Raw genomic sequence first — 13,500 nt, forward strand, 5'->3', positions numbered from 1 at the left:
GTTTTTTTGGTGCTTCAGTGTACAACAAGCAATATTCTAAGAAATGTTGCACAAGCATTCTATAAGAAATCTCTTTTGTAGACTAAGTCCATTTCCCCAATATCCTACTAGTGAATCAAAGTGTGCTACCTACTTCACCCATGAATGAGTCTGTGAGAGCATTCTATTTAATATTTCTACAATTGGTTAACTCAGGTGTAAGTTGAATGATTCTGATTGTGACTCATTGATATTGTATTCATAGGATACCACTTTTTTTCCATTTTGTGAACTGCACAGTTTTGCATTTCTGGACATTTGAAGCAAATTTCCAGTATTTTCATCACTTTCAAATCTTAACCCTTTCCAATCCAATTTTTCTACTTGCTGCATTCTTCCCAACTCTTATTTATAGTACAGCAATGGAAACATGTTGGACATTGTTCGACATTGGAACCATAGTGAAAAATCATTATGTCAGATGTATTCCAACAGTGGAGCTGAAAGGGTTAAGAATATCTGATTGAATATTACTACAACTATTGTGAGGCAGTACTTTGTCATAGATAACTGCAAAAGTCTGGGGTTACTTTTAATACTGTGATGGATCATTAATACATAGCATGAACAGCAAGGTGCAAATACTCCACCGAAGATAATATGCTACAGCCTGTGTACTGAGAAAGCCTTATTCCAGCTGCAAATTCGCTATCCAATATGATCGCACTTTTATATTAGCATATATATGAAAACTATATAGTAGGTTAATATAGGTTGATTAAATAGAAGGTACATAACATTCTGATATAAAAAAGTGTATTACCATTATACAGTTGCTCATAGGAAATGCATGGTGTAACTTATATGAAGTTGCAAATTTCTTAACATTTCATCAAGTAATACATTTCTCATTTATTACTGGAAAGAAAACAATTTAATGGAATTCCATCATAACAAAGCAGTTTTGATTTTCACAGTTTTATATTGATGTATTTCACAGCTGGAAGTTCTACAGGCTATCAATAATGCCTGTCACCTTTTTCAGATCTGAAACATGTAAATATTGAAGTATTTACAGCACAAAACACACTATAATTTATTACTGTTTAGAGTCATCAACATGAAATTGATTACAGCAATAAACAAACAGCTTACCATCAATCATTATGTTTAACTGAGCCTCTGTCACGTTAAATTGGTGATATTTTTCTTCTCCTGTTAGACAATCAAGCACCTGAAGCTTCAAGCACACTTCTGGTCTGATTTCACCATCAACAGACAAAACATTTGACCCACCAACCAAGTCAACACGCCAGCTTACATCTTTCAGATGGCTCACTATCAAAAGAACAGAAAAAAGCTGATTTAGTGCAACCTGAAAACTGCCTTTAATGCTAGCCTGATTATAAAAACATTGTGCAGTAAGTATGATACAAACAAAGAAATTTTTCATATGTTCCCTCTTTAGCACCACACATTAATTTCAGTGCTCTCTTGATAAGGAATCACTGCATAATATAAAGTTACTAACAACAGCAATAATGTCCTCAAGCTTGTGACATTAGATCTTGAGAGACACAAACAGAAACAAGCTGGAGGATCTTAATATGGAGAATGGGAGCACAAACATTGTAATTAGTTTTAGTTCATGCAGCCTCAAAGTGACTGTGGAGTTATTGTTGGTGTTGGTGGTGGTGGTGGTGGTGGTGGTGGTGGTGGTGGTGTTGGTGTTGGTGTTGGTGGTGATAGGTCACCCTATTTTGCAATAATTTTGGACACTTCAGCAATAGCACTTCATTTCAATTACCAAGGAGGCTGCTTAGTAACCACCTGTTATTGTTTGAACTTTTATTTGATAAAATTATTTCTTTATCAGCCCCAAAAACTATATTCAGAATCTCAATAAGATACAAAGCTATGTTTTTCTCACTGTACTTTTTTTACATACTGTATGTTGCTCTATGAGTATGAATTAATATTAAAAATACTCTGGACCATGAAATACCTACAATGATGTTACAATGTTAAAAGTCAAGTCTTGCAGGCTCTAATAGAAAAATTTTATGCATGTAATATTTCATTCAAGTTAGCTATTGCATATTGACTCTAATGAGATGACTAAGTCTGCAGTTCACTTAAAACCATATAACTTTAAGTCTGGCATTGTCATATTTATTATCAGTTCAATTCAGTACAAGTTCAGTGGCTTACAAACTGTGCCAGCTTGTTTGATTACATATCTGAGACACTTTAAAATGTAAAGCTTATTTTATGCTCCATCTCATCCCTTTTACTGTAGGCCAATCACTAAAAAGACTACAACATTAAAGGAAGATTGTTCTTCAAGTTACTAGCAATCACTGTGCAGATTTCTGTGTGACTATGATGAAAGGGTACTGATGGAGAGTCTGCTGAAGTGTTACACCAAGTCCTACTGCAAGAGGCACCCATTCTCACAGTGTCAAGGACCAGAGAGACTGCTCACATTTTTGCCCATTCTTCTTCCTAGTACCAGTTCTTGAGCATTAGAGTGAAAATTTAATTCCTATGTATTCTGTTATGGCTCATTTAACCTCAATTTACACTAACCTTTATTACTGCTGGCTGCTTCTATTTTACTACATTCATCTTACTAACTGCATCTAGCTTTGCCTTCTCTAAGATTTATCTTCACATTTGCTCTTCCACTAAGCCTGGATTTTTGACTGGCTCCATGACCACTTAAAACTTTTCAGTACCTCATATTCTTCTTTTATTGTATTGAGTGTCCATTGAGACAAAGTCATGTAAGGTATTCTTCTTGTTTATTATGTAGTCAAATTTTCTCACACCCTTTTCCCTCTTTTATAAGACTTCCAAAAAGCAAGTGAATTTGCTAGCTTTGGTATGCTTGTCACCTGCTTTTGCCATTATCCACCCACATCCGAATGGAAGTCTTTCATGTTTTCCAAGTCAGTCAATTTAGTGGAACCAGGTACTACTGTGTTCCAGCATTCATCTAGATTTATTCAAGCTTTCTCTACTGGGTCTGACAGTGCTGCTTTCATGTCCCAGAGAAATCATATTACTGCTCCATCTGTCTCACAATTTGCTCAGCCCATCGCCATTTCAATTTGGTAAAACTTTTGAAGATGTCTGTTACCTATGTTTTTCCTCAGATGAACTTGTTCGTCAACTTGTCTCCGAGTTTGATGCCTAGTATCCACCGCTCCAGACTGCTATTGCCTCATAAGTGGATACTACTTAAGTCTATTTGACTGTATGGACATAACAGGCTATTACAGTAATTTCTTAATTAAGGTAGTGTGGCAGTCATTTTCAAAGCATGGACTATCAATAATAAACAGGTTAAATAATATTTACTTGGCTGATGAACACCTACATCGAGAAGAAAACATGTTTCAAATTTAACATTTTCCTATACTGATTCTTTAAGAACACATAAAAAAAAAACCCACAGTATACTGGAAACACACCCTCTGTAGAATCATGAGCATCTGGCATTTAGGGATGTTAGATGCCAAGCACAGAAAGGCAGATTGACTAGCTGTAAATACATATCAAAAGGACATACATTTGTCAGAGAGAGAGAAAGGACAGGACAGGACAGAATTACATGCATCACTGAAATTTAAAAAAAAGTGTACATGAGGATATCAAGAGATGTGGCTTCTGTATTATGCAACAGCTCGTAGGTCGAACACAAACAGTATTCCATACAGCCAACACATTATGCATCATTTACTGTTATATCTAAACCAGCAGGGATACTCATAACACATGAAATAAAAATCTATTGCCAGTTTAGGTGACACTGTATCAGTCATATGTAACTAAATTTTTGCATTATGTTTGTAGCAGTGATGATATGTTCATAACTGTATGCCATGTATACTTATAACAGCATTCAGAATCATTGAAATTTTGTCTCAGATACTAACAATTGCTCAGAATGCATAAATATATGACCATATCTACATATAGATCCATAGAATTATTTTAAAATATGTTTCACTAAAGGCCTACTAATTAAATCTGATACTAATGTTACTTTAATTCCATTTCTGAATAAATGATTGTATATAAATCTTTTTGTCAGCTGTTACTTTTCTCGTTTTTATCTTTTTTCTGGTGAAATGTACAACTTTACATTCTCTACATTAACAGCTAGTTGACAGCTTGATATTTAATTAATGTTTTGTCAAGATTTACAGGCTATTACTGAAATCTTATTGGATAATAGTTCACCATAGATAATCACATCAATGTCATCATTATAATATAATGGCCCTCAAACTATCTTGTGGCTCAACCATAATTATTTCTTTCTTACTCTATGACAATATGCTGTCTGCTACCTACTAAAAAGTTATTAATTCAGCCACAAACCTGCCTAACCATGCCAGTGTGGACATAATTTAAGTTTCACATGTCAGTGTGGTACAGAATCAAAAGCTTTTTGAAAGTGAAGTCACAAACAAACTGAAGATTCTACACATCACTATGCAACAATAACAATGGTCAAGTGAGATGAAACATACATCAGAACAGAAAAGTAACATGTTCATAAATACATGTAAGTGAATTGCGCAGCATGCCAGCAATAGTTTGAGCTTCAAGCATCAAGAAACAAATTTTTCACTTGTATAAGGAAAACACTCCTAACAGCAGGTTAGAGAATGTTTCACGTCACTGACTTTCTCAGAACTTAGATAAGAACAATATAGCCCCATGTCAATATTATTGTTTAGCAATGAGTTGAAACTTGAAATGTTACTGTGACATATTAAATATTACAAATGGAAGTAATACACAATTATGTGTATGTTGTAAGTAGTACTCGTTTAACAAAGAGCACATCAATTAAGACAGCAAAGGCAAATTTTGTCACTTTAATCATTAATTTTCTGCCCACCAATACGAATGCATAGTCCATAAACAAAGCCAAGTTGGTTGAAGGCAAAACACTCAATTAAAGCTATTAACAAGAACAAAAAAAGTCTGGGCAGTGCAACATCAAAATCCAATAAGCAGAATGGTATGACTGATAGTAGCTCTAGTAGCTGTACTTGACTGAATCATTGTTGCCTGCCAGGACCCATTGCTGCGAGTGGCACAAACCATGTGGCATACCATGCTCTCAACTGGTGGCAGTAGTCAATCGCAAGCTGTAACGCCTCTGAGCCACAATTGATACTTGCCATTGTGGGTACATTAAATGACCCCCCCCCTTCCCCCCTGAATCAGCACATATGGCCATCGTAAATGTCCCAGCTTATACCAGTGCCAATGGGGCAGAGGACTGGGGCAATGGCAAAGACGAGGGGTGGAGCAGTTGAACACCCCACCAACAGATACAGAACCATGGAATTGGGGCCAGCCAAAGCTGATGGCCAGGCCGAGCACTGTGGGAGGGAGACCACTGTGCCAGGGGAAGCCGGCTGTGACAGGACAGCAAGGGAACAAGAGTCAGGGAAGGTCTGTATGGAGGCAGTGGTTCCACCTCCATATGCTCCTACACCATAATCCATTGACCAACCCTCTGGTGAGCAGTGGCATCAGAGGAGGGGGTGGAGCATATACCAGGGTGTATGTCAAGGGTGAGAGAGCACATCTGGTGGCGACCCCGGTGTCCAGCCAAAGGGTTGGAGGCAGCAGTGGAGCCAGGAGTGCCAACTGTGACTGCAGTCACAATTGGAGCTGGTTGTCGTGTTGGGTCAGACGGATGCACCCGGATGCAACATCAAATGTCTGAAGTGTCCATGGCTGCCGACAAAACGTTGGAACCACCCTGGAAGCCAACCAAATGTGCCTGCCATACCTAGGCACCACAGGCATAGGTAGGCCTGTATGCTAGCTGAGCATGCTTCATGAATTCGAACAGGACACAAGTGGTAATAGGGGTGATGGTGGGCAGAGTCCATGGCACATAAGAGAAGTTCAAGAGGGGGTCCATCACCAACAGCCATATAGCTCCAGCAAAATCAATGTGGGCCTTTTCCCATGGGTGGTCAGTACAGGACCATGAAGTGAAATGTTGCACAGCGACTGCCTGATTGATGGTGCAGGCATGGCAGAAATGAATGTCTTCTACATCAGCACAGATACTGGGCCAGTAGCCATGGCACTGGGCCAGTGCCTTCATGTGTGTCATCCCCAATGCAAAACATGAAGAAGCTGGAAGATGTGGGCATGAAGCAAGTGTGGAATGATGACCCAGTGTTCAGAGTTCTCCATGGTCAGTGTTAAGATGCCATATGTAGCATTGAGCCTATACTGCAGTGCAAATAACTGTGAAAGACATGTTAGGCCAGGCTGGAAACATACTCTGGCCACCCCTTCTGTACTGCAGAATAAACTTTTCTTAGGACTGGGTCACAGGACAATGCCATGGTTGCCTCACACATGGTCAATGAGAATTCATCCACAGTTTGTTGTAAATGATGTTCCAGGGCAAAAAATATGTTTTCTGGTGATTGAAATCTGCGTCGGGGCCAAGAGGGAGATATGGTAGGTCCTCTGTATTGGTGTGTTTGAAAAAAATGCACAGTGCTGTGATGTTTTCTCTGAGAGCTTAGAATTATTCCCAAACAATGAAATTTAGGGTTTGTGGTCAGTCTGCATGTGGAATTTGCCACCATACAAGTACAAATGAAATGTATTGACCCTGTAAATGATTGCTAAAGGCCCCTTCTTGATCTGTGAGTAGATAAGCTGCACGGGAGTCAATATTTTTGAGGTGAAAGCAATTGCGTGTCAGAACCATCCAACAACTTTTGGGTCAAAGCTGCCGCAACTCTGTACTGGAGTGCATACATTTTGACTGTCAATGAAAGGCTTGATGTACATGGCATCAGACATGGTATCACCTTGAGACTACCCTTAACATGGTAAAAATCCTGTTAACAGATGGCCAACCACATATTTGATGCTCTTCTTGCACAACTGATACAAGGAGTGCATGATTGCACCATTTGGGGAATAAAGTTGACATTGTACATCATTTTACCCAGGAGTGACTATAACTGTTTAAGATTAGTAGGAGCTTGTGTACCACTGATGGCACTGAATGAGCCTTGTGTGGGTGTGATATCTTTGTCACTCAAGTATTTGATATTGCGGGTGAAGAAACTGCTCTTTTCCAACTGACAGCATATACCGTTTTTTGGAGCTGTTTGAAAAGGGATTTGAGGTTTCCGTAGAGTTTCACTTGAGTCAACACCGTAATAATGATATCATCCAAATAATTAACACATTGCAGAATACATTTAATCAATTATTCTATGTAGTTTTGGAAAATGGTGAGTGCACTAGCAACTTCAAACAGTCAGCAGTTGCACTTGTATAAAATGAATGGTGTATTTAAGGTTAGGAGCGGCCTCAATGCTTCATCAAGCAACATGTGTAGATCTATCTTTGAAAAACATTGGCCCTCCAGCCAGTTTAGTTAATGAAACTTTTGGGTGAGCCATTTGATGGAGATCCAAGTCAGACTGGGCATTTATAGTGACATTTTAAATATCCCCACAATTGCATAAGGAGCACTACAAAATTTTGGCACCACTGAATGCTTTGAAGAGATGTGAGTAGTAAAATTAAACACACAGTCCATTATTGGTTCAAAAATTCATTGTACAAATTGCACAATGTGTCAAGGTCAGGAAAAGGCACTGTTTTGTACATAAAATAGACATAGTACATGTATGATGTTGTATGATGTTTTTCTAGTTGGCTACCATGGCAGTTCACTGAGAAGATGAATGGCCATACAGCAGTAAGACGCAACTCGGTACTGGACCCTTCACAGCAAAGGAGAGCCAAGCTGCCGATACAAATACTTATTGATTAACAACACTTCAGTGCCTGTATCCAGCTGGAATTTCAGGAACTGTCTGAAAACTATCAGGTTCAATGTAAGCTTCTGTGGTGACAGTGTGAAGCAATGTGCTCTTCCCATGCTGTGGTTGAATGCTTAAGTTTGCCACAAAATGCAGGCAGCATAATCATGATTTTATTCTAGGAAGGATGTGCAAGAGGAAGCACCGTTGGAATCATAATCTCAAACACTGCCATCACCAGAAGAAAGAGCTGACATTATGGACACCTCAAATTGTGGTAAGAGAGTATATTTATAAGAGAACAGCATTAAAAGAATTGTTATAATGATTATGTGGCAATTCTGAAGAAATAAAACACACACACACACACACACACACACACACACACACACACACACAATGAAAACCAAACAACAACTGCAGCTATTTTGAATGCTGTAAGAACATTTCAACACATATTTACCAGATCAAGATGTTGCCTGAAAAATTCATGAAAAATGACTTACAGCGGAGTGAGTTGTCACGCAGAGCAGCAGTAATAGCAGGTAGGTTGTCACTGTAGACACGACAGAGTGCAGCACTCAGTTCACGTGGCAGCCCCAACTGCTGCAGTTCGCTAGAGAGTGCTTCCTCTGTCACCCCATGGCGTGCACCTGATGTTAGCACGAAAGACACTGCTGCCACGCATCCCTTCACATCACCAGTGACTGCAACCAGTATATACATTACATGCAGGATGCACATACAAGTGTGTATCTAATACTGCCTGTGTCACTACTTTAATACGTAGGGGAATACAATGATAGAATGCTCCTGTCTGAGAGTAGAGGATATATGAAAGCTATGTCTGGAATGGATATTCTAATTCACTCCATATTCATTTAAAGAATATGTGGAAGGAGCAAGTACACTCCTGGAAATGGAAAAAAGAACACATTGACACTGATGTGTCAGACCCACCATACTTGCTCCGGACACTGCGAGAGGGCTGTACAAGCAATGATCACACGCACGGCACAGCGGACACACCAGGAACCGCGGTGTTGGCCGTCGAATGGCGCTAGCTGCGCAGCATTTGTGCACCGCCGCCGTCAGTGTCAGCCAGTTTGCCATGGCATACGGAGCTCCATCGCAGTCTTTAACACTGGTAGCATGCCGCGGCAGCGTGGACGTGAACCGTATGTGCAGTTGACGGACTTTGAGTGAGGGCGTATAGTGGGCATGCGGGAGGCCGGGTGGACGTACCACCGAATTGCTCAACACGTGGGGCGTGAGGTCTCCACAGTACATCGATGTTGTCGCCAGTGGTCGGCGGAAGGTGCACGTGCCCGTCGACCTGGGACCGGACCGCAGCGACGCACGGATGCACGCCAAGACCGTAGGATCCTACGCAGTGCCGTAGGGGACCGCACCGCCACTTCCCAGCAAATTAGGGACACTGTTGCTCCTGGGGTATCGGCGAGGACCATTCGCAACCGTCTCCATGAAGCTGGGCTACGGTCCCGCACACCGTTAGGCCGTCTTCCGCTCACGCCCCAACATCGTGCAGCCCCCTCCAGTGGTGTCGCGACAGGCGTGAATGGAGGGACGAATGGAGACGTGTCGTCTTCAGCGATGAGAGTCGCTTCTGCCTTGGTGCCAATGATGGTCGTATGCGTGTTTGGCGCCGTGCAGGTGAGCGCCACAATCAGGACTGCATACGACCGAGGCACACAGGGCCAACACCCGGCATCATGGTGTGGGGAGCGATCTCCTACACTGGCCGTACACCACTGGTGATCGTCAAGGGGACACTGAATAGTGCACGGTACATCCAAACCGTCATCGAACCCATCGTTCGACCATTCCTAGACCGGCAAGGGAACTTGCTGTTCCAACAGGACAATGCACGTCCGCATGTATCCCGTGCCACCCAATGTGCTCTAGAAGGTGTAAGTCAACTACCCTGGCCAGCAAGATCTCTGGATCTGTCCCCCATTGAGCATGTTTGGGACTGGATGAAGCGTCGTCTCACGCGGTCTGCACGTCCAGCACGAATGCTGGTCCAACTGAGGCGCCAGGTGGAAATGGCATGGCAAGCCGTTCCACAGGACTACATCCAGCATCTCTACGATCGTCTCCATGGGAGAATAGCACCCTGCATTGCTGCGAAAGGTGGATATACACTGTACTAGTGCCGACATTGTGCATGCTCTGTTGCCTGTGTCTATGTGCCTGTGGTTCTGTCAGTGTGATCATGTGATGTATCTGACCCCAGGAATGTGTCAATAAAGTTTCCCCTTCCTGGGACAATGAATTCACGGTGTTCTTATTTCAATTTCCAGGAGTGTATAATGATAAGTGGGAGAAGATGTAATACTACTACCTCGGAGACAAAATTACACTAGACAGTATGTCCTTAAAAACAACTGCTGTAAGATCAAGAAAGAAATTCCTACCTGGAACAATACACTGTACAGAAGTAAGAGAGGAGAAAAATGCAAGTATTTGAACAAATTCAAATCTTAAATAAAGTGGAAAGTCTATTACATTTGGAAATAGGTATACAATTCATACAAGAGACAAAAATGAAATACATAGTACAGATTATTGAGGACTGTGGATGTAGTTGGTGTGTAAAGCTGAGGAAATCTGTACACAACAAAGAATTCTATTAAAAATGTCACAAGATTCTTGATCAAAGAAGAGAGATAGATTTTACAACTCAAAGGCTGCACAATCATATAAAAATGATGTAATTTTTACCTTGCAGCAGAAATTGCACTGATTTTAAACTTCCTGGCAGATTAGAATTGTGTGCTAGACAAGGACTCAAACCTGGGACCAAGAACATATGAAACTTCCTGGCAGATTAAAGATGCGTACCAGGCCAGGAACTGAACCAAAAACCTTTGGCTTTCATGGGAAGTTGCTCTACTCGATGAGATATCCAGGCATAATTCACAACCTGCCTTACAGATTTACTTGGAAGACAGGACAGAGGTACTGGTGGAAGTAAATCTCTGAGGACAGGTCATGAGGCTTACTGAGTTTTGCTCAGTCAGTAGAGCAATTGCCCACAAAAGGCAAATGTTTTGAGTTACAGCCCTGGTATAGAATGCATTTTTAATCTGCTAGGAAGTTTCATATAAAAATGCTTCATAAAAACATAACATTTATCATAAAGAAGAGAAATAGTCTCTGTAAAGAGGATCATTATCAACTGACAAACTTAGCTGCAAGAACTGGCAACACCACATGAACTGATGTATGAATCCTATTTCTTACTAATACACAACATGTCCTTACTACAATTATTGATGTGACTATGAACGTATACAACATTTTTCACTGTGCTTTGTCCTAATGATGCAAGAGGTGTCCTCTAATACAACAATATCAGTAGTAGTAAATAAAATGCATGTCCCTCTTTTGCTATTCAACCAGGAAGTATACAAATGATATTCAAGTTTATTAGTGTTATAGATATTCAAGTTTATTAGTGTTATAGATTAGAGTGACTTTTGAGGTTACTACAGGAAATTCCATGTACATTCATTGTAGGAACTACATATGTGTTATAAAGGTGGAAAATTTAAGTCAGGATTTGTTAATGGAAATCTCAAGCCCTGTCTTTCCAGGTACATATCTCCATTGTCTTCTATGTCATCCCACTCAGTCATTTTAGTCCTGCCCCTCACTAAAGTGAAACACTTATTTCCATGCATAGTAAAGAGTACAAATATATTCCTCTAACAGACTACTTTACTCCCTTTATTTACTGTCTTGTGACAATATAGTTAGCTGTAGCACATTTGACAGTTCTGTTCATCAGATTATCACGAGCTGTTCTGTGAGCATTTAAGAATGCAGGACACAAGCAGCTGTGGATAACTTTTTCACCCAATCATTACTTTAGGGAACTGGCAGAAGCAGTGAAGAATGGTGACCCATTTTTGTACACTGGTGACATAATTTGCAGCACAGAATTGTGTTTTCGATGCTGAGTTCAGTGAATGGTAGCTCTTCCAGGTCTGTAATGTTCTTCACTGCACAGCCCTCCACATAGTTCCTACAGTTAGGGTTGTCCTGGATACATAAGTTACTCATTAGAAATTTTTAGTGGCTAGCTGAGTAACGAGAGCAGATATGGCTACAAGCTGGCACTTAGAACCAAACTTCTTATGTTACAAGGTGACTACTCACTAATAATAAGCAAATTATAATATTGACCTACGGAGTGAATATAGTGAAATAGAATGTTATGTCACTGGAAATAAATGCAGAAGTGTTTGTAATAGAGCCCCACAATTCACTGCTTTTATGGACATAAAACTGTGCATAGAAACATAACAAATCAAATAATTAGTGAAATTATCTCTCGTAAAATATAGCTTAGATAATCCAGGACCTGGTAGTGTGATATTTTAACAAAAATTTTGCATCTTGCAAGCCAAAAATAAATCAATTTCTTTAGGGATTTTTTTTTGGGGGGGGGGAGGGGGAGGTCAAGAGGAAGATGTAACTGTTGTTCAGTTTAAAGAAAGTTTCTGCTGACCATTAGAATTAGATACAGTAGTCACAAATTCATTTAGAGACAATGCAAGCTTCATGGAACATAGAAGTGGATTTATAGTACGTGATGTTAATACGGAGAATAATGAGTAAAATCAAAATGTTCCACTGAGGATACAAACATCTTGAAAAACTAATTATAAAACCATTCACCTATATCTGTTTTGAACAACTCATATCTGCTCACAGATGGCACAGGCCAAAGAACACAGAAAAAATCATTTTAAGAATAAAAATTAAAATCCTACACCACTCAAGATACCACCTTCAGATCCATATTGGTTAGCTAATATTTCTTGCTTTGAATGGGTGCTTAAAAATTAAAACAAACAATGTAGTCATTCATGACATCATATGTTACATATTCCACAGTAGTCAACCAGTAAAGATTTAGACAAAAGAGGTCACAATTGGTGCCACACAGAGTGGATTTTATGCTGTTTTTCATGTATAATGCAGTATTCATTGTCCCTTCAATAACTGTTAGCAGTGTATGATCATTTTACACTCTGAATCCCAACAGCGCAAGGCTCAGGGTGGATTATTTATGTCAATCTTAGAAGTCAATCCTAGTCAACACTATTATTAATGCAGAATCTGCTCTCATAATTAAACACATTTTTGTGCTGTTCATCATCCAGCCGTGTCTTTCTCTGCAATTTCGAGGCAAACTGCTTGATGATAAGATGTGACAGGTAGCCTGGTGAGTGCTACCCTTGCTTGTAGCTCATCATACAATTACTCACAGTCTTAGGTAATTCTAAGTACAAGAGTTGTCTTAATTTGTGTTGCAATCATCTTGCAATCATTGATCACTGCTCATCTGATGCAACTGTTGGTTGTTTGATTCAGGGGAGGGGACCAAACAGTGAGGTCATCGGTCCCATCAGATTAGGGAAGAATGGGGAAGGAAGTCAGCCTTGCCCTTTCAAAGGAACCATTCTAGCATTTGCCTGAAGCAATTTAGGGAAATCATGGAAAACCTAAATCAGGATGGCCAGACACACATTTTAACCGTCGTCCTCCCAAGTGTGAGTCCAGTGTGTTAACCACTGTGCCACCTCGCTCAGTATGCGACTGTTCTGACTTGAACCCCTACCCCACTCCTTCCTTGGATCAGTGATACACA

General features: G+C 40.2%; 1 protein-coding gene across 4 annotated transcripts in view; it reads right to left on the minus strand.

Moving 5' to 3' along the window:
- Positions 1-866: 866 nt before the first annotated feature.
- LOC126195326 (COMM domain-containing protein 4) overlaps positions 867-13,500 on the minus strand; it is a 537,275-nt gene continuing 524,641 nt past the window's right edge. For all 4 annotated transcript variants that reach the window (XM_049933918.1, XM_049933913.1, XM_049933905.1 and 1 more), the window contains 3 exons: positions 8,324-8,524; positions 1,135-1,317; positions 867-1,026 (listed from right to left, as the gene is read on the minus strand). In XM_049933918.1, the coding sequence (XP_049789875.1) occupies positions 989-1,026; positions 1,135-1,317; positions 8,324-8,524 (422 nt within the window). In that variant the 3' untranslated portion in view covers positions 867-988. The remainder of the gene's footprint in view (positions 1,027-1,134; positions 1,318-8,323; positions 8,525-13,500) is intronic.

This window comes from Schistocerca nitens, chromosome 1 (assembly GCF_023898315.1).
Source record: "Schistocerca nitens isolate TAMUIC-IGC-003100 chromosome 1, iqSchNite1.1, whole genome shotgun sequence".
NCBI lineage: Eukaryota > Metazoa > Arthropoda > Insecta > Orthoptera > Acrididae > Schistocerca > Schistocerca nitens.